Source organism: Lolium perenne, chromosome 6, assembly GCF_019359855.2.
Source record: "Lolium perenne isolate Kyuss_39 chromosome 6, Kyuss_2.0, whole genome shotgun sequence".
Classification (NCBI taxonomy): domain Eukaryota; kingdom Viridiplantae; phylum Streptophyta; class Magnoliopsida; order Poales; family Poaceae; genus Lolium; species Lolium perenne.
Window position 1 is genome coordinate 40,441,731 of NC_067249.2, and position 26,166 is coordinate 40,467,896.

General features: G+C 43.0%; 1 protein-coding gene across 1 annotated transcript in view; it reads left to right on the plus strand.

The window, feature by feature from the left end:
* LOC139832364 (uncharacterized) overlaps positions 1-26,166 on the plus strand; it is a 123,759-nt gene that overhangs the window by 88,852 nt on the left and 8,741 nt on the right. Inside the window, exon 2 of the mRNA XM_071822099.1 lies at positions 22,949-23,652. Within this exon, the coding sequence (XP_071678200.1) occupies positions 22,949-23,652 (704 nt within the window). The remainder of the gene's footprint in view (positions 1-22,948; positions 23,653-26,166) is intronic.

Consider the following 26,166-nt stretch of genomic DNA (forward strand, 5'->3'; position numbering starts at 1 on the left):
GTAAGTTTACGACTAATATCTACAACCTCATATATATATAAGATTTAGCACCTGCAGGCCTAGCAAAGTTAGCTGCCTGTAGTCCCCTGTATAGTTCTTTCTTTTTGCTTTCTCAGTTTTTCGTAGCCTTGCTACAACCCTGTATGCTCTAATATATAATGATGCACGACTAGGCATGTGTTCGAGAAAAGAAAATCTAAATATCTTTTGTAATATATGAGCCTATATTGATGTTTTAGATGTTGGTAGTATAACTTTCGATAAACTTGAACAGACTTAAATCAGTTTAACTTAGCACAACTATATGGCGTACCTTTTTTAGAATGCGAAAATGAGGTAAAGAAATACCCTGTGTACCCTTAACTATCAATAGTAGAGAAGAGATTATGAACCTTCAACTCTAAAATGCAAATTCTTCTACTGAATGGATAGCTGCATCTGATACCTATTTTGCAAATGTTACCAGACTTGGGGTTAGCTATAAAAAGGCATTTCTTTCTTGTCAAGCTTAATGCACTACCAACACAACCAAAAGTCCGAACTGATCGCAAGGGCGGCAATTTTAGGATAAATTGCGAAAGCCAGGACTCGAACTCGAGACCCTGGCTCTGACACCATGTCAAGCTTCATCGACTAGCCAACGCAACCAAAAGTCCGAACTGATGGAAAGGTCTAGGCAATCCACTTATACAAGCTTAAACATTTCTTACCCTTCGGGTGGTCACAGTGGAAGCTCTCTAATAGATCACTTAAGACAAAGGGAATTAACTACAAGACATGACTTAAACTTAAGATGATATATATTTGTCAAAATTTGAATCTATCTATATGCTTTCACCGTCTAGATACATCTGAATTTGGACAAATCTCAGACACTTTCGGTGGGACAGAGGTAGTATATAATCGTGTATACACTAACTAGTGTCTAGTTTTGGCATCAATAATAACCTAGATGACACAAATGCTAAAACTGCAAGAATGCTCGATGTCACTGTAAACATTATTGCAGTACCACTTTAGTATGTAAACATCGCCGAAGTAATGTAAAGACTCAAATAGAGTTAGCTACTGAATTCATTCTTATCCTGATGTAGAGTTATTTTCTATATATTATTGAGACGTTTCTGATGCTTAGTTTCCTGTTGGGCTTTTCATCTAGACAAATCATTAGCTGAAATGGGCAGCTACTATTTTTAGATTATATCAACTAAGGCAGCTGTTACTTTTCTCTGTTCTTACTAATTACTGTTCATGAAACTATAGTTCATATTACATGTGTCAAGGTGAGACGATTGCTAAAGTAGAATTATCTGCATTTACTTTGTCGTGCTTTCCCTGAAAATAGTCTGTTGTTTTTGGCTACTAATTCATACGCTCACATCTTCACATGTTAAACATGGATGTACACTAGACCAGCTTAGATGAGGCAATTGTCCACTTTTGCTGGTGTAGCAATTTTAGTATTTCATCTTACACTCAATTACTTCAGTGTAGCCGTCTTTTGTTTTCAGATGTCTTTTAATAGATCAAATTCTCGAGAAGGATGCAATTACCTTCCCACGGTCGCTTCCTACATGGGGTAGCTAGCTGAGCATTTGGCTAAGTATATGAACTCTTACTTTCACAACTGGAGACATGAACCATCGCATTAGTAGATGGCCTAGCAATTTAACCGATACTGCACAAGATACACACCAAGGAGTGATAACAAATGGCATCACAAAATTGTGTTCTGTAAAAAATAATCCTGAAGTTGTGTTGTGATCTATTTATGAGTTGCAGCAATATGTGCAACGGATTCGTTCTCTACACATCGAGTTAGACAGTTTTGTTAAATTAAATGTTGATCTCTTCACAGTTGAGATTGTTTCAGACTTCGGATAGCATGATGTTTGATTGCATTGTCTCAGTGATTAGGGAAAGTGGGTATTTTCCTAATATCAGCTCCCTTAACGTTGTAAGGGCAGTTTGAGAATCGGTGAGTTTGAGCATCATTTATTCAAAAAATCATGCTACAACTGCTAAACTTCACTTCATGTTGTGCCATCATCATTGCTGATGAAAAGCCCATAAATATTTACAACTCGCTAAACATTTACTCCATCTCACAAACCTTAAGGTGTAAATAAATTGGCGCTACAGTAGGATTAAGTAGGGTTGGCGTGGAAATTAGCTTCCATACTTGCCCCTCATAAATCTCTAATAACTCACTCCTTTTACTCCGTATTTCTCTCTCTTCCCTAAAGTAGCCGCATCAGACTCCTCGTTAACTACCATCTCATGCATCCACCGTATACAACCAATGAGGCACTGGTTTTAGAGGAGATTGACTGGAGGAGCAGTTAATTCAGCGTGAATACCGTGTGCATGCCATAGCTGGGTCAATCGTCTCCCTGTTTTTAGCAAACGAGAAACGGCTGAGAGGGGCATCTTCGGTAGAAATAGGATAGAGTTCGCCCTACGCCTTATGCTTTGATCAAAAATCGAATTTATTTTTACGCCTTAAGCTCTGAGATAGAGGGAGTATATTAGTTAGACACGCCGCGCCGATCATTGCTAGTGCCTTACTATATGACATAAGAAGACCATGTGAAGGAGACATGCATCACCTTTTTTGGTGATGTAACTAGTCGTCCTGTAGCCCTTGTCAAATTCCTCTGATACTGATGGGAGGGCCTGCTCACCCTATACGCTAGTACAGTAGTAGTAGTTGCATTTTTTGGGCTCACACCGGCGAAGGGCACGAATCGGGCGCGTCGGCGCCTCGCGGCACGACGGTTTTCGCGTGTGGGGCTGCCTTGTCAGCGGGAGGACGCGACTGTTCGCATCAAAGGCGACGCGGGAAGGTTGGTAGTCCCCGGCGTTTAATGGTCTCCCGCGCCTAAACCTAGGCGGCCACGAGGGCAGCGGCCGGACACGCGGCGTCCAGTCGCCTACCCCGCCGTAAATGAGGGTAGTTGCCTACCACCAGCATAAAGTACCTACTACGCCGTCCACCCCCGCGGTGCTATCCTCTCATTTCCACCACCGCTTACGCTCCATTCTCTCCTCTCCACCTCAAAAATGCCGCGCCATCGGAAAATGAGGTTCTGTAGGCTTGGCCTCAAAGTCCGCGCGCAGCCTCCACCACCATCGCAGCCGGAGCCGGAGCCGCAGTCCGACGCGGAGTACAGCTCCGATAACGACGAGGACCCACGGTTGAAGGAGGAGTACAGCGAGCACGGCCTCCGGATCTTGGAGGCTTCCCAACGGAAGTTCTGCGAGGACAGGGCTCATCGCCATTATGAGGCGTTCGCCCGCCAGCAAGCGATACTCTTCTTCCGGAGGAGATTTCTCGGCTAAGGACTGAACCGCTGGGACAGCGCCGCCGGCAAGGTCTTTTGACGGCGTCCGCCATGCTCGACCGCCTGGAGCGCGAACAGTGGCTGCGCCAGTGTTGAAGTGCTGGGTATTCATTTTCAACCTGTGTATTCATTTTGCCAAAATCCTCATGTATTTGCCAAATTTTTCCCTGATTTATGAGGAAATTCTAAGGTTTTGTCAAAATCTTGGTTATTCAGCTGCATACGCAAGAATACCCCTGGGGCCGCCCCTATCGCGAAGCATGGGACCAGAAGCGGGCACGGACGTAGGAGGCATAGGCGAAGAACGAGGACGAGGCAGACCCGTCGCGCGCCCCAACCGACGTCCATTAGATTAGGATTAAGTTTAAGTTTTATTTAGGCCTCCCCAACCGACGGCATCACTTGTGTTCATGTAGTATTATTATGGTGGTGTACTTGTGTTCATGTACTTGCTTCAGACATGTACTGCTGTGTTTGTTGAAGGAGACATGCATCACCCTTTCTTGGTGATGTCTTCCTGTAGCCCTTGTCAAATTAAATTCCTCTGATACTGATGGGAGGGCTTGCTCACCACACACGTCAGGATGAAGTGGAGAGAAACTACTCGTCCCTTGTTGGACACGGACCATTGGAAACTTATTTTCATTATCAATCCTACGTATTATTTTTGTGGCATATATCTTATATTACACCTTGTCAGTGCCCATGATGATGGACTTGGGTGTCTAGGAATAGGAAGGAGGACACTAGCGAATAAACAAACCGGTCAGCCAAACTGGGCAGCCGATGAAAAGTATGATCAAGTGCGAATCGTCGAAATTGCAATACAATAATTTCCGGGGAAAATATATGTTGATATGAACTTGCAAGTGTGGGCTACCCACAAACTATTTGCAAACACGGGCTATGCATCCACCATGCCATGCTATCTATAGTTCTATTCCTGTTGCTTAGTTTTTTCCCAGTTTTATGAGTTGAAGCTGATATACTGTTCCTACGAAATAGCCAAACTAGATCCAGAGGCATAATGTTCAGATTGTGGGCTTCATAAGTATACCATTTGGGTCCATTTTTGTTGTTGCATTGTTCAGGCAACAAGATCAAGCTTGTAGAGAGCTCATCTTCGAAAAAAGGGAGCTGCCACGATGATCGTGCCACCAAACGCCAGTGAGCAGACCCGCCCGGCAGCTTCCGCAAGTTCTTTGGATGGGCTCATCCCAGTGCTTTTAAGCCCTGGTTTGAAGGTTTGTGGCCGAGACCATCAAGCTGAAGATCTCCACCGATTGCATCCGGGAGGTCGGCCTGAAGGAGGAAGATGGCAAGATTGTTATGGACGCACGCTGGTCGGGCCGTTTGTCAAAGCACATGACTTGAAGATAGGATACTTCACAGTATTCAAGAGGATTGACACCAGATCCTTGAAGGTGCTCGTATTTGATCACGAAAACTGCGAGAAGGTCATCAAGTGTAAAGGCAATCATACACCACTGGAGGAACAATATGGATCACAGCTCAAATAAGGTGGTGCATGTTCGGTTCTAATTACCACTTTTTTGTAGAGAGGTGGTCAATAAGTATATTTACCACTCTCTTCGATGATGCATTTGTGGTCAACATGATGGTACTCTTATATACTATGTGCGTGGCTCCTTCACACACAATGTTATGTTAAACATGAAGGCTCAATCTATACTCAATGTCTCTAGTTACATTAGTTAATGCTTGTGTTGGCTGTATTGTGAAGAACACATGTGTTCGGTTGTCCGTGAAGTCAAAATGCTGCATTTGGTTCCTCGCAAACGTATGCATGCACCAACAAACTCCCCTTCCATAGTTTTCCAACAAATAGCAAACCTCCTGCTGACAAGCATATTAGGCGCAAATGTGCAACCTTCAGTAACGATCAGGCTTCCAGCACTGCCCCATGTAACTAGACATTTTTTGTGTGTGAGGCTAACCTTACCAATAGAAAAAAAGTACAACTTCCCCCGCTTGGGCCAAAATTTCCCCTTTTGGGTTGCCGTCTACTCCCTCCGGTCCTTTTTAATTGACTCAAATTTAGTACAAAGTTGTACTAAATCCGAGTCAATTAAAAGAGACCGGAGGGAGTACATGGTAATTGATGTGGGCCTACTTACTAGGACTATAATGCCCAATAACTACAAACGGGCAACTCAAACACTTTCGGCCCCTTTTCTAATACAACACGGATACTATGATTCACCACAAAAAACAGGGACATTCTACGTACAAGTTGTTTTTAAAGTGATCAAATATCAGGAGCCAAAAATAATTCAAGAAAAGAAACTTGAGTGTACATAGAGGATGACATGCGGGTCCCATTTAGCAGCAGCGGTATCACCGTTTGAGAGGCTGCACGGGATCGAAAGAAAAAGGCAAGTGACCAAATACGAGGTGCCAAAAAATCCAAGAAAAGAAAGTTTTATAGTACATAGAGGATGACATGCGGGTCCCATGAGCCAGCAGGTTCCTCAACGTTTCAAAGGTGGCATGAGATCGAAAGAAAAAGGCAAGTGACCAAAAATCAGGTGGTAAAAAAATCCAAGAAAAGAAACTTTATTGTACATAGAGGATGAAATGCGGGTCCCATGAGGCAGCTACTTACTCAACGTTTCAGAGGCGGCATGAGATCGAAAGAAAAAGGAAAGTGACCAAATATCAGGAGCAAAAAATAATCCAAGAAAAGAAACTTTTATTGTACATAGAGGATGACATGTGAGTCCCATTTTGCAGCAGCGGTCTCAACGTTTCAAAGGCGGCATGAGATCGAAAGAAAAATGCAAGTGCCAAAACATCAGTAGCAAAAAATAATCCAAGAAAAGAAACTTTATTGCACATAGAGTATGACATGCGGGTCCCATTTTTCAGCAGTGGTCTTAACGTTTCCAAGGGGCACGGGATCAAAATAAAAAGGAAGTGACCAAATATCAGGAGCCAAAAATAATCCAAGAAAAGAAACTTTATTGTACATAGAGGATGACATGCGGGTCCCATTTTGCAGCAGCGGTCTCAACGTTTCCAAGGCGGCACGGGATCAAAAGAAAAAGGAAGTAGCCAGAAATCAGGGGTAAAAATAATTCCAAGAAAGGAAACTTTTATTCTACATAGAGGATGACTTGCGGGACCTACGAGCCAGCAGCTTCCTCAACGTTTCAGAAGCGGCATAATACCGAAAGAAAAAGGCAAGTGACAAATATCAGGTCCCAAAAATAATCCAAGAAAAAACGTTTATTGTACATAGAGGATGACATGCGGGTCCCATTTTGCAGCAGCGTTCTCAACGTTTCAAAGTTGGCATGAGATCGAAAGAAAAAGGCAAGTGACAAATATCAGGAGCCAAAAATAATCCACGAAAGAAACTTTTATTGTGCATAGAGGATGACATGCGGGTCCCATCATGCAGCAGCGGTCTCGACGTTGCCAAGGCGGCATAGGACCAAAAGAAAAAGGAAGTAGGCAGAAATTAGGGGGTCAAAAATAAACTCCAAAAAAAGAAAGTTGATTGTACATAGAGGATGACATGCGGGTCCCATGAGTCAGCAGCTTACTCAACGTTTTCAAGGTAGCAGGGGATCAAAAGAAAATCAGAGGGTGAAAAAAATCCAAGAAAAGAAAGTTTTATAGTACATAGAGGATGACATGCGGGTCCCATGAGCCAGCAGGTTGCTCAACGTATCAAAGGTGGCATGAGATCTAAAGAAAAAGGCAAGTGACCAAATATCAGGAGCCAAAAATAATAATCCAAGAAAAGTAATTTTTATTGTACATAGAGGATGACATGTGGGTCAAAGGCCGCAGGGGATCAAAAGAAAAAAAGGCAAATAGCCAGAAATTAGGGGTAAAAAATAAATCCAACAAAGGAAAGGTTTGTTGTTCATAGAGGCTGACATGTGGGACCCATGAGCCAGCGGCGACCTCAATTTCAAAGGCGGCATATGATCGAAAAGAAAAAGGCAAGTTAGCAAAAATCAGGGGGTAAAAAAAATCTAAGAAAAGAAACTTTATTGTACATAGAGGATGACATGCGGGTCCCATCAGTCAGCAGCTTACTCAACGTTTCCAAGGCGGCAGGGGATCAAAAGAAAAAGGAAACTGACCAAATATCAGGAGCAAAAAATAATCCAAGAAAAGAAACTTTTATTGTACATAGAGGATGACATATGGGTCCCACTTATACAAGCTCTTTCGCTCCAATATCTTGCAAGTTGATTGTACATAGAGGATGACATGCGGGGCCATTGTGTCAGACTTAATCAACGTTTCCAAGGCGGCAGGGATCAAAAGAAAAAGGAAATATCCAAAAATAAGAGGGTGAAAAAAATCCAAGAAAAGAAACTTTTATAGTATAGAGGATGACATGAGGGTCCCATGAGCCAGCAGCTTCCTCAACGTTTAATAGGCTGCATGAGCTCCAAAGAAAAAGGCAAGTGACCAAAAATAAGAGCGTAAAAAATCCAAGAAAAGAGACTTGATTGTACATAGAGGATGACATGCGGGTCCCATCACCAAGAGCTTACTCAACGTTTCCAAGGCGGCAGGGGAACAAAAGAAAATGGAAAGTGCGAAAGATGCGCGGGTTAAAAAAATCCTACCAAACCAAACTTTGTAGTACATAGAGGATGACATGCGGGTCCCATGGGCCAGCAGGTTCCTCAACGTTTTCAAGGGCGGCATGAGATCGAAAGAAAAAGGCAAGTGACCAAAAATCAGAGGGTGAAAAATAATCCAAGAAAAGAAACTTTTATTGTACATAGAGGATGACATGCTGTCCCAACGTTTCAAATGCGGCTTGAGATCAAAAGAAAAAGAAAGTAGCCAGAAATTAGGGGGTAAAAAAACTCCAAGAAAAGAAAATTGATTGTACATAGAGGATGACATGCGGGTCCCACGAGTTAGCAGCTTACTCAACGTTTCCAAGGCGACAGGGATCAAAAGAAAAAGGAAATAGCCAAAAATCGTAGAGTGAAAAAAAACCCCTAGAAAAGAAACTTTTGTAGTACATAGAGGATGACATGCGGGTCCCATGTGCCAGCAGGTTCCTCAACGTTTCAAACGTGGCATGAGAGCGAAAGAAACAGGCAAGTGACCTACTCTCTTGAGCCAAAAATAATCCAAGAAAAGAAACTTGATTGTACATAGAGGATGACATGCGGGTCCCATTGTGCGGCAGTGGTCCCAACGTTTCAAATGCGGCTTGAGATCAAAAGAAAATGAAAGTAGCCAGAAATTAGGGGGTCAAAAAAAAACTCCAAGAAAGGAAAGCTTTATCGTTCATACAGGCTGACATGTGGGACCTATGAGCCAAGACTTACTAAACGTTTCAAAGGCGGCAGGGGATCAAAAGAAAAAGGAAATAGCCAAAAATCAAGGGTGAAAAAATCCAAGAAATCAAACTTTTATTGTACATAGAGGATGACATGCGGGTCCCATGAGTCAGCAGATTCCTCAACGTTTCAAACGTGGCATGAGATCGAAAGAAAAAGGCAAGTGACCAAATATCAGGAGCCAAAAATAATCCAAGAAAAGAAACTTTATTGTACATAGAGGATGACATGCGGGTCCCATTTTGCAGCAGTGGTCTTAACGTTTCCAAGGCGGCACAGGACCAAAAGAAAAATGAAGTAGCCGTAAATCGTGGGGTGAAAACAATCCAAGAAAAGAAAGATTTCAATTGGGCTGCATCGGACATCCGGGCCTTCGAACTATCCTTCGGGGCCTTTGACTCGTACAATTTCAGCCCACTCGAACATGAAAGTTCGGATTTTTCTCAAAAAAAACAGAAAGTCCTATGCTTCGCCAAAACAAAAAACAAGGAGATTCAAGATATAAGTTGTAAAAATAAAGATTTAATTTATCCGTTTGCAATAGCTCGCAGCGAAATACACTGTTTATTGTCTCGCAAAATAATCAAGATATCACATGTTTCTTGTACGGGAGGTCGACATCGGGGACCCATGAGCCAGCGTCGTCCAACGTTTCAAAGGCGGCAGGGATTGAAAATAAAAATAAACCAAATATCGGTTGGTAAAAAATCCAAGAAAAGAAAACATTTATCGTTCGAGAGGATGACATGCGGGACCGATGAGGCAGCAAAGATCCTCAACGTTTCCAAGGCGGCAGGGATCAAAGAAAAAAAGGAAATAGCCGTAAATTAATTAGGGGTTTAAAATAAATCCATCAAAGGAAAGTTTTATTGTTCATAGAGGATGACATGTGGGACCGACCTGCCAATAGCGTCCTCATCGTTTCAAAGGGGGCAGGAGATCAAAAGAAAAAGGCAAATAGCCAGAAATTAGGGGTAAAAAATAACTCCAAGAAAGGAAACTTTTATTGTTCGTAGAGGATGACATGCGGGACCCATGAGCCAGCAGCTTACTTAACGTTTCAAAGGCGGCATGAGATCGAAAGAAAAAGGCAAGTGACAAAATATCAGGAGCCCAATATAATCCAAGAAAAGAAACTTTATTTACATAGAGGATGACATGCGGGTCCCATTTTGCAGCAGCGGTCCCAACGTTTCAAATGCGGCTTGAGATCAAAAGAAAAAGAAAGTAGCCAGAAATTAGGGGGTCAAAAAAATCCAAGAAAATAAAGTTGATGGACATAGAGGATGACATGCGGGTCCCATGAGCTAGCAGCTTACTCAACGTTTCCAAGGCGGCAGGGATCAAAAGAAAAAGGAAATAGCCAAAAATCAGAGGGTGAAAAAAAACAAAGAAAATGAACTTTTATAGTACATAGAGGATGACATGCGGGTCCCATGAGCCAGCAGGTTCCTCAACGTTTCAAACGTGGCATGAGATCGAAAGAAAAAGGCAAGTGACCAAATATCAGGAGCCAAAAATAATTCAAGAAAAGAAACTTGATTGTACATAGAGGATGACATGCGGGTCCCTATTAGCAGCAGCGGTATCACCGTTTGAGAGGCTGCACGGGATCGAAAGAAAAAGGCAAGTGACCAAATATCAGGAGCCAAAAATAATCCAAGAAAAGAAATTTTATTGTACGTAGAGGATGACATGCGGGTCCCATTTTGCAGCAGCGGTCTCAACGTTTCCAAGGCGGCACAGAACCAAAAGAAAAATGAAGTAGCCAAAAATCAGGGGGTGAAAAAAATCCAAGAAGAAAGATTTCAATTGGGCTGCATCTGGACATCTGGGCCTTCGAACTATCCTGCTTGGCCTTTTGACTCGTACAATTTCAGCCCACTCCAAAACAGGAAAGTTCCGAATTTTCTAAAAAAACAGGAAAGTCCTATGCTTCGCAAAGACAAAAAAACAAGGAGATTCAACATATAAGTTTGTTTATGTAAAAATAAAGATTTAATTATCCATTTGAAATAGCTCAGAGCGCAATATATTGTTTATTGTCTGCAAAATAATCAAGATATCATATGTTTCTTGTACGGGGAGGCTGACATCGGGGACCCATGAGCCAACAACGTCGTCAACGTTTTAAAGGCGAGGGATGGAAAGAAAAAATAAACCATAAATCTGTTGGTAAAAAATCCAAGAAAAGAAACATTTTCGTTCTGAGAGGATGACATGCGGGACCCATGAGGCAGCAGTATCCTCAGCGTTTATTGTTCATAGAGGTTGACATGTGAGACCCGTGAGCCAGCAGCGTCCTCAACGTTTTAAAGGCTGCATGTGATCGAAAGAAAAAATAAGCCAAAAATCGTTTGGTCAACAAAATCCAAGAAAATAAACATTTACCGTTCTGAGAGGATGACATGCGGGACCCATGAGGCAGCAGCATCCTCAACGATTCCAAGGCGGCAGGGGAAATATCCAGAAATTAATTAGGGGTTCAAAATAAATCCATCAAAGGAAACTTTTATTGTTCATAGAGGATGACATGTGGGACCGACCTGCCAACAGCGTCCTCATCGTTTCAGAGGGGGCAGGAGATCAAAAGAAAAAGGCAAATAGCCAGAAATTAGGGGTAAAAAATAACTCCAAGAAAGGAAACTTTTATTGTTCGTAGAGGATGACATGCGGGACCCATGAGCCAGCAGCTTACTCAACGTTTCAAAGGCGGCATGAGATCGAAAGAAAAAGGCAAGTGACAAAATATCAGGAGCCAAAGATAATCCAAGAAAAGAAACTTTATTGTACGTAGAGGATGACATGCGGGTCCCATTTAGCAGCAGCGGTCTCAACGTTTCAAATGCGGCTTGAGATCAAAAGAAAAAGAAAGTTGATTGTACATAGAGGATGACATGCGGGTCCCATGAGTCAGCAGCTTACCCAACGTTTCCAAGGCAGCAGGGGATCAAAAGAAAAAGGAAATAGCCAAAAATCAGAGGGTGAAAAAAAAATAAAGAAAATAAACTTTTATAGTACATAGAGGATGACATGCGGGTCCCATGAGCCAGCAGGTTCCTCAACGTTTCAAACGTGGCATGAGATCGAAAGAAAAAGGAAAGTGACCAAATATGAGGAGCCAAAAATAATTCAAGAAAAGAAAGTTTTATAGTACATAGAGGATGACATGCGGGTCCCATTTAGCAGCAGTGGTATCACCGTTTGAGAGGCGGCAGGGGTTCAAAAGAAAAAAGAAATTGCCAAAAATCAGAAGGTGAAAAAAACCAAGAAAATGAACTTTTATAGTACATAGAGGATGACATGCGGGTCCCATGAGCCTGCAGGTTCCTCAACGTTTCAAACGTGGCATGAGATCGAAAGAAAAAGGCAAGTGCCCAAATATGAGGTGCCAAAAAAAACTCCAAGAAAAGAAAGTTGATTGCTCATAGAGGATGACATGCGGGTCCCATTTAGCTGCAGCGGTCTCACTGTTTGAGAGGCGGCAGGGGATCGAAAGAAAAAGGCAAGTGACCAAATATCAGGAGCCAAAAATAATTCAAGAAAAGAAAGTTTTATAGCCCATAGAGGATGACATGCGGGTCCCATTTAGCAGCAGCGGTATCACCGTTTGAGAGGCGGCAGGGGATCGAAAGAAAAAGGCAAGTGACCAAATATGAGGTGCCAAAAAAATCCAAGAAAAGAAAGTTTTATAGTACATAGAGGATGACATGCGGGTCCCATTTAGCAGCAGCGGTATCACCGTTTGAGAGGCGGCAGGGGATCGAAAGAAAAAGGCAAGTGACCAAATATGAGGTGCCAAAAAAATCAAAGAAAATAAACTTTTATAGTACATAGAGGATGACAAGCGGGTCCCATTTAGCAGCAGCGGTAACACCGTTTGAGAGGCGGCGGGGATCGAAAAAAAGGCAAGTGACCAAATATGAGGTGCCAAAAAAACTCCAAGAAAAGAAAGTTGATTGCACATAGAGGATGACATGCGGGTCCCATTTAGCAAGCGGTCTCAACGTTTCCAAGGCGGCAAGGGATCAAAAGAAAAAGGAAGTAGCCGAGAAATCGGGGTCAAAAAAAATCCAAGAATAGAAAGAATTTTGGTTCATAGAGGATGACATGCGGGACCCATGATCCTGCATCGTAAACGGCTCGATCGGAGAACGTTGAACGAGATGGCGCGATCGAGAAAAAAAAATGCCAGAGAGGCTGCCATCTGGGCCCTACATCCCTCGGCGGTACGGATTTGCGTTGACTCGGCCGGCGAACCCGAGATTTCGAGATGCACCACGTCCCGGGCCACCATACGCGACGTTTTGGCCGCTTTCGTCGGGCTAGGTGGCCTCAAAAACGAGAAAAAAAAAGTTTTGACATGCACCACGGAGGGACCCAAAATCGTCGGCCATGGTACACCAGCAACCACGGCGCGACTTCAACTTCGTCGGCCATGGCAACTTTTCTTGTAGTGTGAATCTTGTCAAATCCTAGGTTTGACGACCAAGATAATTTAAACAAGTTTAAAACATGAAAATGAAAAGGGGAGCATGGATCCTTCTTAGTCACTCTAAAATGAAGCTTTTGGGAGGTTTTTGAAATTTCCATGTTTGAAACCCAAAACCACTTCTCTTCACATGCTTGACTTCATAAGACAGAGTTTAGGGGTTAGGGGGTATAGCTACATGATTTGTCTGTTTTGAATATGTCTAGACCTTGTTTATCAACTTTAATGCTTACTATATGACATAAGAAAACTATTTGCTCTGGTTTTTCTTTTTGCTGATTTTTTTTCAATTTTGATGCCCATTTGAATCTTGTCTAATCCTAGGTTTGATCAAGATAATTTAAACAAGTTTAAAACATGAAAATGAAAAGGGAAGCATGTATCCTTCTTAGTCACTCTAAACTCGGGTTTTGCCCAGTTCTACAGATCAAGGGTTCAAAAAAATCCAACTACGGGGTTCGAACAACACGATTCTAATCCAAGAATTTTTTCGACCTCATCCAAATGGCCTCAAGCTATAGGGTTAGCATGTAGTGCAGTTTGTGTGAAAATGTATGCACTATGTGTGCTATAACTTGTATGTCTTTCAAATTTGAACCAAATTTGAATAAGTTTGAAATATTTGAAAAGGGGCTTTTGGGAGGATTTTGAAATTTCCATGTTTGAAACCCAAAGCCACTTATCTTCATGCTTGACTTCATAAGACGGAGTTTAGGGGTTAGGGGGTAGATACATGATTTGTATGGTTTGATATGTCTAGACCTTGTTTATCAACTTTAATGCTTACTATACGACATAAGAAGACTATGTGATTTGGTTTTTCATTTTTCTGTGTTTTTATTTTTCTGCCCATTTGAATCTTGGTCAAATCCTAGGTTTCACCAAGATTTAGACAAGTTTAACACGTAAATGAGTTAACTTGGATTTCCTACCCTTGAATCCATAGGAAACTTTGTTCTAATGCACTATAATAATCAATCGAGTTTTTACACCAACAGGTCTGTCACTTACGTGTGGTGCCCACGCTTGAGGTCCCACACTTCAGTGAGCAAAAGTCACGTGCAATAGGTACGCAAACTCCCAGCCATCTTCTTTGTCAAGAGAAGACGCATCAGGATGCGTATTGGAAGTCTGTGGGTCCTTCTGGATCCTTCGGTTGTCCCTCTCACAAAAAAAACAAATCTCCCTCATTCTCGGCCTCGCTCGAATCGCCCGCTCGCTCGCTCGCACCTCCTGCTCACTGACAAACCCTGCACAAAAGTCAACATCATCACCCGAAAAAGGGGAGACACCATAATGCTCTCCCTTCTTCTCTCCTTCCGAGTGATCCCTCTTCCTCCGAGTTTCACTCGACGGGCAAACACCCATGTGCTGCATAGTAATAATAAAAAGGTAGTAGAAAAATCGATATACGAATCTATAATTAAATAGGTTAAACTCGGGTTTTGCCCAGTTCTACAGATCAAGGGTTCAAAAAAAATCCAACTACGGGGTTCGAACAACACGATTCTAATCCAAGAATTTTTTCGACCTCATCCAAATGGCCTCAAATTATAGGGTTAGCATCTAGTGCAGTTTGTGTGAAAACGTATGCAATATGTGTGCTATAACTTGTATGTCTTTCAAATTTGAACCAAATTTGAATAAGTTTGAAATATTTGAAAAGGGGCTTTTGGGAGGTTTTTGAAATTTCCATGTTTGAAACCCAAAACCACTTCTCTTCATGCTTGACTTCATAAGACGGAGTTTAGGGGTTAGGGGGTATAGATACATGATTTGTCTGGTTTGAATATGTCTAGACCTTGTTTATCAACTTTAATGCTTACTATATAACATAAGAAAACTATTTGCTTTGGTTTTTCTTTTTGCTGATTTTTTTCAATTTTGATGCCCATTTGAATCTTGGTCAAATCCTAGGTTTGACCATGGTTTAAACAAGTTTAAATCATGAATATGAAAAAATAAGCATCTATCCCAGAAACTCAATTCGGCTCCCGGGTGCGTATGATCCCTCTACCATAAAAATATATTTCCAAGTGTTAAAAAAATTTGACAAAAAAATTTACATGTACATCTCCATAATATATGTGTATTCGTCAAGTTTCACGAAAAAATGATATTTTTCGTAGTCTAAGCGAAAAAGAGAAAATTTATCTTGTGACAAGTCTTTGTTTCAGCACTGAATTTTGTCTTTTTTACACACGCCACATGACATGTCGATTTTTCATGAAACGACTTTGTGAGCGCGTAGCACATGAAGATGTACGTGCGAAATTTTTGTTTCAATTTTTTTGACATTTTAAAATGTGTCTAACATGTATTTCAAAATAAAGGGAGCATATGCTCCCATGTGCCAAAACATCACTCCCCATCTATCCTTCTTAGTCACCCCAAAATGTAGCTCTTGGGAGGGTTTTTGAAATTTACATGTTTGGAACAAAAAAATGAATAAAAAAATAAAAAACCAAATCACATAGTCTTCTTATGTCACAGAGTAAGCATTCAAGTTGATAAACACGATCTAGACATATTCAAACAAGGAAAATCATGTATCTACCCCTAACCCTAAACTCTCTCTTATGAAGTCAAGCATGAAGAGAAGTGGTTTTTGGGTTCAAACATAGAAATTTTAAAAATACCAAGAGCTTCATTTTGAAGTGATTAAGAAGGATACGGGCTTACCTTTTCATATTCATGTTTTAAACTTGTTTAACTCTTGGTCAAACCTAGGATTTGACCAAGATTCAAATGGGCATAAAAATCAAAGCACATAGTCTTCGATCTTATGTCCTATAGTAAGCATTCAAGTTGATAAACAAGATCTAGACATATTCGAACCAGAAAAATCATGCATCTACCCCTAATTAACCCTAAACTCTATCTTATGAAGTCAAGCATGCATGAAGAGAAGTGGTTTTTGGTTTCAAACATAGAAATTTTAAAAACCTCACAAGAGCTTCATTTTGGAGTGATTAAGAAGGATACAAGCTTACTTTTTCATATTCATGTTTTTAAACTTGGTTAACTCTTGGTCAAATTAACCTAGGATTTGACCAAAATTCATATGGGCATTAAAATTCAAAAAAATGAAAAATGAAAAACTAAAGCACATTGTCTTCTTATGTTATACAGTAAGCATTCAAAAGTTGATAATAAACGTACAAAGCTCGATCTAGACATATTCAAACCAGAAAAATCATGTATCTACCCCTAACGCTAAACTCTGTCTTAATTATGAAGTCAAGCATGAAGAGAAGTGGTATTGGGTTTCAAACATGGAAATTCCAAAAACCTCCCGGCCACGAGCTCCATTTTGGAGTGACTAAGAAGGATCGATTTTACTTAGGTATGTAGTATTGTACATCACAAATGTGAAATGAAACAGATGATGTGAATCTCTATAAACCCTAAACCCTAATTATATTAAACCCCTAGACCCTAACACTAAACCTTGTATATATATAAACCATAAACCTATATATCACTACCAAAAAATGAGTCATGCGATTCAAATGTTTGGCATTGTTTTCTCGTAGCATGCAAAATGCTCTCACACACACTTCTGGGGAAGCGAGGCCTCAAACACATGGAGCAAAAAAATATGCAGGGTTCTTGTCTAAACATAGAAGTGTATATATGCCATGTTTATTTGGTACTGTTCATAGAGGTATTATGTAAACCACAAATGATATGACTATGCATGCTTTGTTTCGATCTTTTCTATCAATCCCCACAATAACTTATTAATTCGGCTTGTTTTAAAATTTAGCTAGGTCGAGCAATCTCACGATGCTCTCACCCTGCTTGTTTTAATTTGTTCTAGTAGGAGGGTGCGGTGCATGTGTTTGGCCATTATTATATAAAATGTACTTGGCTCGATCCACACATTCAGGCCACACACCCATGTATTTTTTAAATTATTTGTTTGATCTGTACTTCATCTACACACTGTGTCAAATTTGCATTTTATCGGATTTAGCCCAAGAAATTGTATATATATGGATGCACATTGAGATAATTCATGAAACCTTGGAAATGGTCATCCTGTCATGCATGTTTCCCCACGAATGAAAACTTGATTGGTGGCAGACAAGCAAAAACACATTTAAGGGCGACAACCCAAAATGCACATATTTTGCAAAGTATTCATGCGTGCATGATGAAAAGTTGCAAATATATACATAAAATTGGGCCATGATTCAAAAGTTTGGCATGGTTCTTGTGTAGTGGTACCAAGCTCACATGCATGTGGGAGGAAATTTAGCTGGACGGACTCCAACATGGTGCCAATCTACTTGAGGGTTCTTCTCTAAAACACTGGTATGGCATGTTTGGTATTTTCCCTAGATATATGTACTACAAAATGATGAATACTCCATGTTTTTAGATTGCCTTTTTTGAATCACGTGTGCCTTGATTTCAAATCTAGGTCAAATCACTGGGGGAGGGGGATGAATGTGTTTCTTTTTGATGCATCGCTAGCTCGTATTTCCGAGTTTTTTTTGGGTCCCACAAATTCAGGGTAGCATCACCCCCCACCCCCCCCCCCAGTAAAAGTTTTAGGCGAGTAGTAGAATGGCATGACCAACTAGTTTCAAGTAAAAGTTTGAATATAACCAAAATATACCAATTGATTGATGAGTTAACTTGGCTTCATGGAAAAAATAATGTCTTGTAAATGAGATGTAACAACCCAACTTTTGTGCTTTGATTAAAATTTTGAAACACAAATTTTTGGGCCAACAAAAACTTTTCTATCTTTGAAAATTGCATGCATGTAGTTGATCTTGCATTTGCTTGTTGGATGTGTGTGTTTGTCACTTGTAGAAATTATATTGGTGAGTGAATCTCTAAAACCCTAACTCCTTTTCTTCATGTGATCCCTTTTTCTTTCTAGTTTTACTTAGCCTAATCATGGCACAAACCCTTGGAGCATCTCACCCTTCTCTCTATTTAATTGTGTGATCAAAATTTCTATTCTTCACAAAACCCTAAAACCCCCTTCTTGTATGTCACCCTTTCTCAAACCTTGTTTTATTCATTTAAACCTTGTAGAAACCCTAGATCACTTAATCTTTCCCAATGTACTAATGATCTTGGAAGATCATGCCCCTCCCCAAATTCCTCTTCTTCAAAACCTTCCCATCTTTTCTCAGCTAGCAAATCTGAAAATTCTACAAACAAGTACACCTTTGGATCATCATATTCTGACCTAACTCTTCCCTAGATCATGCTTAGGTGTGCTCATCTAAATTTCATAGGAAATTGAAAAAAAAAGAGGAGGCCATGCCGGCCACACTCACCATCTCCCTTAACCTGCCATCTTTCTCACCATTCCTCCACACTAGCACACACACACGTCCAGGTGAAATCACACCATCATGCTGCACCCTCTCTGGCCCAGCTCGACCTCTCTCTCTCTCCTTCTCTTGGACAAACCCATGTGAACCCGTGCATGTGGAGATAGAAGAGATCTTCCTCTCCCCTTCGTGTTTGGCTCGACCTGCTTGTCCTGGAAGTGCTGCTCTGTCCTCTCTACCACCCTGACCACCTCTCCTGTCCCTCCCCTAGCTCCTAGGCCACCCCTTTTGTCGGTTCCACCCGTGGTCACCCAGATGCGGCCAACCTTTTCCTCCGTTCATCCTGCTGCGTGTGCCACGAAACCAGCATGTCATCAGAGCTCTCTGCAACCCTCTAAACCCCCTAGACAACGCCCTGCCTTCCCTCTTCCACTCTCTCCCTCTGACCCGCCGTGGTCACCCCCAATGGGCGACGGGCACGCCGGCATTGGCACGGCCACGCTGGCCGCTCCACACTCGCACTCCGGTGGACTTTGACGACGAGGCGAGCACAGCAGCGTGCTCTCGCGCCTCGTAGACAAGAGCCTCGCCAACTTCTTCCTCCCCCGAGCACGCCAACCTTGACGGCCAGTCCCGTCCTTCGGTCGAACGCGTGACAGATCACGTCGTCGCCGTGCTGTCCCGCTGCAGGCGACGCGCGCGTGCATCCACGGCGTGGCATTATCCCTCGGCGACAGACCTCGCCGCGCAGGTCGCCCAATAAGAGGCCGCCGCACTCCCTTCACCGTCGCCACGGACCCGGTGCACCGTGCACCGGCGTCGCGCCTTTAAAATGCCCCAACCACCTCCTCTCCTTTCCGTTCGCCAGCAGACACGCACCACTCCACAACACCATCTCCCCCGCGGAGAGGAGCTCCACTCCTCTCTGTAGCCCACGCTCGAGCTCGCCGTCCGCGAAACCCCGGTGAAGGTTGACATCGCAGGACGCCACCGTTTCTCCCCTACCTTAGCTCACTGGAAGCTCCTTCCCCTCCTCGTACTAATGCGCCTCTCACCTCTTTCCAGGGACTCCTGTAGAGGACGCCGTCGTGAACGGCGGACTCGGAGCCGTCAACGTCGACCGCCCCGAGCCCTGCTGTTTTTGTCGCTGCCGCCGTCATTCGAGAGAGCTTCCGCCGCCGTGTCCAACGCGCCTGTCCTCATTGGTTTCTGCGTCCTGAGGTGAGCATGCGAGGCTCCAGAAACCGCTAGGGTTTCCTGCGCCTTTTTCCTCCCGTCGCCGTCCCTATCCGGTCGAGGAAGACGGTGCATGCACCGTTGGATCAGATCCAACGGCTGCATGCCATTCTTCGCGGGTCCCGCGCGCTGACGCGGACGGCCACATCCCAGCGGTTTAAACCGCAGCTTCCCGCGTGCCCGCGGATGAAGCTGGGCCGCCCCGCGGCAGATCTCTGTCGATCTGGGCCGTGCCGTCACAAACCCGGCCCGTTTCCCTTTTTCATTTTCTCTCTATTTAATCAGCCAGTAAATCCCTGCTCAGGAATTAAATCACCAAAAATCCATCGATTGACCAAATGAGTTGATTCAAGTTCCTACATGCTCACAGATGTTTTCTTAACCACATACAATTGCATGCATGTGAATTTGTGCTGTAAAAATGAACTGTTAATTGAAAACCTAAAAAGTATCTGATTGTGTAATTTATTTGGTGTGTGATATTTATGCAACCTTTCTGCATGAGGTCAATTTGGTTGTGAAGTGTATGTAAATAGCTTCATTTTGGCACTAGTCCCACATGCAGAAGCTTCCTGGATTTAAATTGTTTTAGCAAACAAGATCTGTCCATAGAGCCAGAAAGTTATTTTTAGTTTGAAAACTAAAATAGATTTTGAGACAAACCCAAGTGCTACTGGTAGATATATCTATAGGGTAATTTTTTGCCAAAGGAAATATTTTTAAGAGTTATATTTTAATTTCAAGAATTTAATTACTAAAACACTATATCTTTTCAGTATTTGATTTTTATAAAATCTTTTACAAATCAGAAAAATGTCAAACCAGTGGGGTTAGTTCACATTTAGTCTCAGCTATCCAGGGGTATGTTTGGTGTTGGTTGATGATGCTCTGATACTGGTGTGACTTGCTGTTTGTATGCTCTGGTTTCTATCCCATTTAAATTGTCTAAATTAATTAAATGTTTATTTGAAAGTGATTCTTGTGCATGTGTGTTCTACATGTTATTAGCTTTCAGTAGGTATGCTGCATGCATTTTTATGACTTACAGAAAGATTTAGACCATTTAAATGGTTCCTAAATCAATTCTGGAATTGCAAAAATCATATCTTTTGTTTTAAAAATCGTAAATGGATGAAACCACTTTCAGTAGCTTGCATTAGTAACCCTCTACATACTGTATTTTTCCCAAATTTTTGTGTGAATTATTCTGGTGTGGTTTGTTGATTTGGTATGGCTTGTTGTTTTCTTTTTGCGACGCTAGATTCGAACATCGCCGGGAACGAAGGAGGAGGAGACTTCGGAGGGATTGAAGAAGAAGACCAGGGGCACTTTGCTGATCAAGGCAAGCCACCTCTTGATGCATCTCTGATCCTATATATCTTATTCTTGCATTATTACAGGTTTTATAAAAATGCATGTCTTCTATTTATTTTGTCGGTGGTTAGCGCCACCCGGAGTTTTTATTGATCCACCCTTAGGGTGCAGACCTCTTTGGTACCTACTGATCCCCACCTCTATTAGTGATATGGTGCTTATCACCTTGTCATCCTTGTCGCCATTTTTCGAAGAAGAATTGGACTATAGGTTGGGAGCCCTTGAAAAATATTGTGAAAAATTGTTTTCAAGCAAAAAGGTTTTTCTGGAAAACCTTGGGATGGGGTTGCCCTGCCCAAGTGTGGTTTTTGTGAAACACAAGAAGGTCTATGAAAGATATTGCTGGATGCAAATGGAGATGAAAAGTTGTTTTCGAAAAACCTTGGTGACCATAGTACGAAACCGGACCTAGCCAGTACAACCACATTACCCTTTAGTGGGACGGGGCGTAGTGTAGTAGTTTGTCTCGCCTTAGTTTGGGTCCTGCAAATGTAGTGGCAGTCCGACCATGGATGCTTCGACCGGGGTTCTTCCCATGAGAAGGGACGCAACCCATTTGCCTTTTCAGGTACGCGGGGTACAACCTATGAGCTCCCATTGAATAATGCCCCGCATTTGGTCGTGGCATTCCGGAGGGTCGAGTTGGTCGGGGAATTTGCTACTCGTGGGTAAACGACCCCTCGGACTCTGGTGTTGGGAGGTACAACTCTAGGCGGCATGTCTTAGGCTAAGGCGAGCAGGCGAAAAACTACGATCGGGTACTTGTCGTGGCATATGTTATTATGCAGGGATGATGCCCACACGATGAGTATTCGGATCTTGTGGGGAAAGTGTACAACCTCTGCAGAGTGTAAATCTATTCGAATAGCCGTGTCCGCGGTCATGGACATGGGAATGGCGGTACGTGGCATTAAAGGGAAGTTTTGTTTTACAAATATGTTTTCCAAAAAGTTTTTGGAAATGTACCTGGGAGGTACGGAAAAATACCAGTGGGACTGGTGGAGAAGTACCTGAGAGGTACGGTGGAAAGGTGAAACTGTTTTGGTCATTCCGATGGCCGGAAAAAGAAAATGGGTCTTCCTTACCTATTAGTCGGCAAAGTAAAATTGTTTACAAAAAAGTTTTTTTAACAAAAACATAGAAATGTCAAACTCTCGAGAGGAACCACCTCTCGCTCCTTGTCGCCCTAGTTTAGTGCCTGTTCCTTGCTACTGCCATATTGCATATCCTTTACTTCTCTCTAAGGTGGTTTGCGAGTACATTCAAACGTACTCATTGGCATTGTTGTCCTGGCTATTTACTTGGCCAAACTTTCAAGAGGAGTACTACGAAGAAGAGGAGTACGATGCCGAAGACGCGAACTAGGTCGCTCTCCCAGTCAGTCGCCTGTAGGGTAAAGGCCTGACGTGGGTTCCACTGCTGTTTGAAGTCAAATACATTCCGCTGCTGTTTGTTGAACTTTGGCCTTGATGGCCTATGATGTAAGACTTCCGTATTAATGTTATTTCGGTACTGTAATGGATGATGTAATCTGGTATCAGTTCGGTTATGTATTCACGATGGAATGATCTTGGGATCGTGAAATTGTATGCATAACAGGAGTTCTGGACTAGTAAGTCCGGGGCCCCACAGAGCTGGTATCAGAGCCATCCTGACTGTAGGAGACCTTAGTTAGCATGGGCGTTAGATCAGAGGAAAAACTATTTTCTTAAAACAAAGAGGTTGACTAAATGCTGAAAATGCTTAAGTCCCTTATCTCCTTCTATTTTTAAAGACTTTACTTGCATTAAAGTTTTACTATGCTTAAAATTTTGCACACTGTGGTCACTAACTAATTCTACCTTAAAATTTGTGTAGATGCCGATCGAGTACTCGCACTTTCACCAGGTCGGGGTGAGGCCGCCCCTCTACTTCTTCGAGCGGGCCCTGGCCGACCTGGCTTTTCGGTGTGGGCGTCCGGCGCCCGAGGTGAAGGGCGTCCGTATCGAGAGGCCGGAGGACTCGGAGATGGCCTGGCTGGTCACCTGCGTCGTCAGGGGGCGCGAGGTTGCCCCTGTTTCTGAGGAGTTCACCATCGACGTGATGGAGCGCACGTGGCTCGACGGGATGATCCGAGTCTTCCAGGAGGCACTTGCCCGCCTTGCTCTCCTTCACCCTGAGGCTGTCGCCGACACTGGTTACCAGTACCTTGGTCTGTGCGACGGCGCGGGTCAGCCCGTGGCCGGCGCCCCGCACCCCGACACCGCTCACCAGCTGCACCACTTGGAGTACCTGCTGCACCACACTCAGACTCAGCAGGACCGCGCCCGAGAGAGGTGCGATCTGCAGGAGGACGAGATCGTGACACTTCGCGCCCAGCTTGCTGCTGCACAGGCCGACTTGGCCAGTGAGCGCAAGAAGAGACTTGCTGCACGCCGGAAGGCTTCGCGCCTGAAGGCGAAGATGGCTTCGCTGGAGGCTCTGACTGCTCAGATGGAGGCCACTATCGAGGAGCTTGAGGACGACGGTGAGGATCTCCGCAAGGAGAACGAGGCCCTTCTCAGTGATGCTGTCCAGGACTGGCGCGGGGTTGACGAGGGAGGAAATCCCTGTTGTGTAGCTTTCTGGTCCCCGGCAACGGCGCCAGAAAATAGCTTGATGTCTACGTTCCCCCTCCTTTCCTGTAGACAGTGTTGGGCCTCCAAGAGCAGAGGTTTGTAGAACAGCAGCAAGTTTTCCCTTAAGTGGATCACCCAAGGTTTATCGAACTCAGGGAGGAAGAGGTCAAAGATATCCCTCTCATGCAACCCTGCAACCACAAAGCAAGAAGTCTCTTGTGTCCCCAACACACCAAATAGGTGCACTAGTTCGGCGAAGAGATAGTGAAATACAGGTGGTATAAATAAATATGAGCAAGAGTAACGGTGCGTAAAAATAGCTTCTTTGGCGTGTAGTTGATGGTGGTAGTATTGCAGCAGTAGTAACACAGTAAAACAGTAAACAAGCAGTAGTAACGTAGCAGTATTTAGGAACAAGGCCTAGGGATTAGACTTTCACTAGTGGACACTCTCAACATTGATCACATAACAGAATAGATAAATGCATACTCTACACTTTCGTTGGATGATGAACACATTGCGTAGGATTACACGAACCCTCAATGCCGGAGTTAACAAGCTCCACAGTAATGTTCATGTTTTAGTAACCTTATAGTGTAAGATAGATCAACGCTACTAAACCAAGTACTAACATAGCATGCACACTGTCACCTTCATGCATATGTAGGAGGAATAGATCACATCAATATTATCATAGCAATAGTTAACTTCGCAATCTACAAGAGATCATGATCATAGCATAAACCAAGTACTAACACGGTGCACACACTGTCACCTTTACACACGTGCATGAGGAATAAAACTACTTTAATAACATTGCTAGAGTAGCACATAGATAAATTGTGATACAAACTCATATGAATCTCAATCATGTAAAGCAGCTCATGAGATTATTGTATTGAGGTACATGGGAGAGATGAACCACATAGCTACCGGTACAGCCCCGAGCCTCGATGGAGAACTACTCCCTCCTCATGGGAGCAGCAGCGGTGATGAAGATGGCGGTGGAGATGGCAGCGGTGTCGATGGAGGAGCCTTCCGGGGGCACTTCCCCGCTCCGGCAGCGTGCCGGAACAGAGACTCCTGTCCCCCAGATCTTGGCCTCGCGATGGCGGCGGCTCTGGAAGGTTTCTGTGGGTTTTGTCGAACGTATCAGGGTTTTCGATCCAGGGGCTTTATATAGGCGAAGAGGCGGCGCAGGAGGGTCGAAGGGGCGACGAAACCATAGGGCGGCGCGGCCAGGGGGTGGGCCGCGCCACCCTATCATCTGGGGGCCCAGTGCCCCCCTCTGGTCCTTCCCGGGTGTTCTGGATGCTTCCGGTGAAAATAGGAACCTGGGCGTTGATTTCGTCCGATTCCGAGAATATTTCGTTACTAGGATTTCTGAAACCAAAAACAGCAGAAAACAGGAACTGGCACTTCGGCATCTTGTTAATAGGTTAGTTCCAGAAAATGCACGAATATGACATAAAGTGTGCATAAAACATGTAGATAACATCAATAATGTGGCATGGAACATAAGAAATTATCGATACGTCGGAGACGTATCAGCATCCCCAAGCTTAGTTCTGCTCGTCCCGAGCAGGTAAAACGATAACACAGATAATTTCTGGAGTGACATGCCATCATAACCTTGATCATACTATTTGTAAAGCATATGTAGTGAATGCAGCAATCCAAGACAATGGTAATGACATGAGTAAACAACTGAATCATAAAGCAAAGACTTTTCATGAATAGTACTTCAAGACAAGCATCAATAAGTCTTGCATAAGAGTTAACTCATAAAGCAATAATTCAAAGTAAAGGCATTGAAGCAACACAATGGAAGATTAAGTTTCAGCGGTTGCTTTCAACTTGTAACATGTATATCTCATGGATATTGTCAACATAGAGTAATATAATAAGTGCAATATGCAAGTATGTAGGAATCAATGCACAGTTCACACAAGTGTTTGCTTCTTGAGATGGAGAGAAATAGGTGAACTGACTCAACAATAAAAGTAAAAGAATGGTCCTTCAAAGAGGAAAGCATCGATTGCTATATTTGTGCTAGAGCTTTGATTTTGAAAACATATAGAGAGCATAAAAGTAAAATTTTGAGAGGTGTTTGTTGTTGTCAACGAATGGTAGTGGGCACTCTAACCCCCTTGCCAGACAAACCTTCAAAGAGCGGCTCCCATTTTATTTTATTTTTGGATGGCACTCCTTCCAACCTTTCTTTCACAAACCATGGCTAACCGAATCCTCGGGTGCCTGCCAACAATCTCATACCATGAAGGAGTGCCTTTTATTTTAGTTTTATTATGATGACACTCCTCCCAACCTTTGCTTACACAAGCCATGGCTAACCGAATCCTTCGGGTGCCATCCAACAATCACATACCATGGAGGAGTGTCTATTTTTGTTAATTAATTTGGGACTGGGAATCCCATTGCCAGCTCTTTTTGCAAAATTATTGGATAAGCGGATGAAGC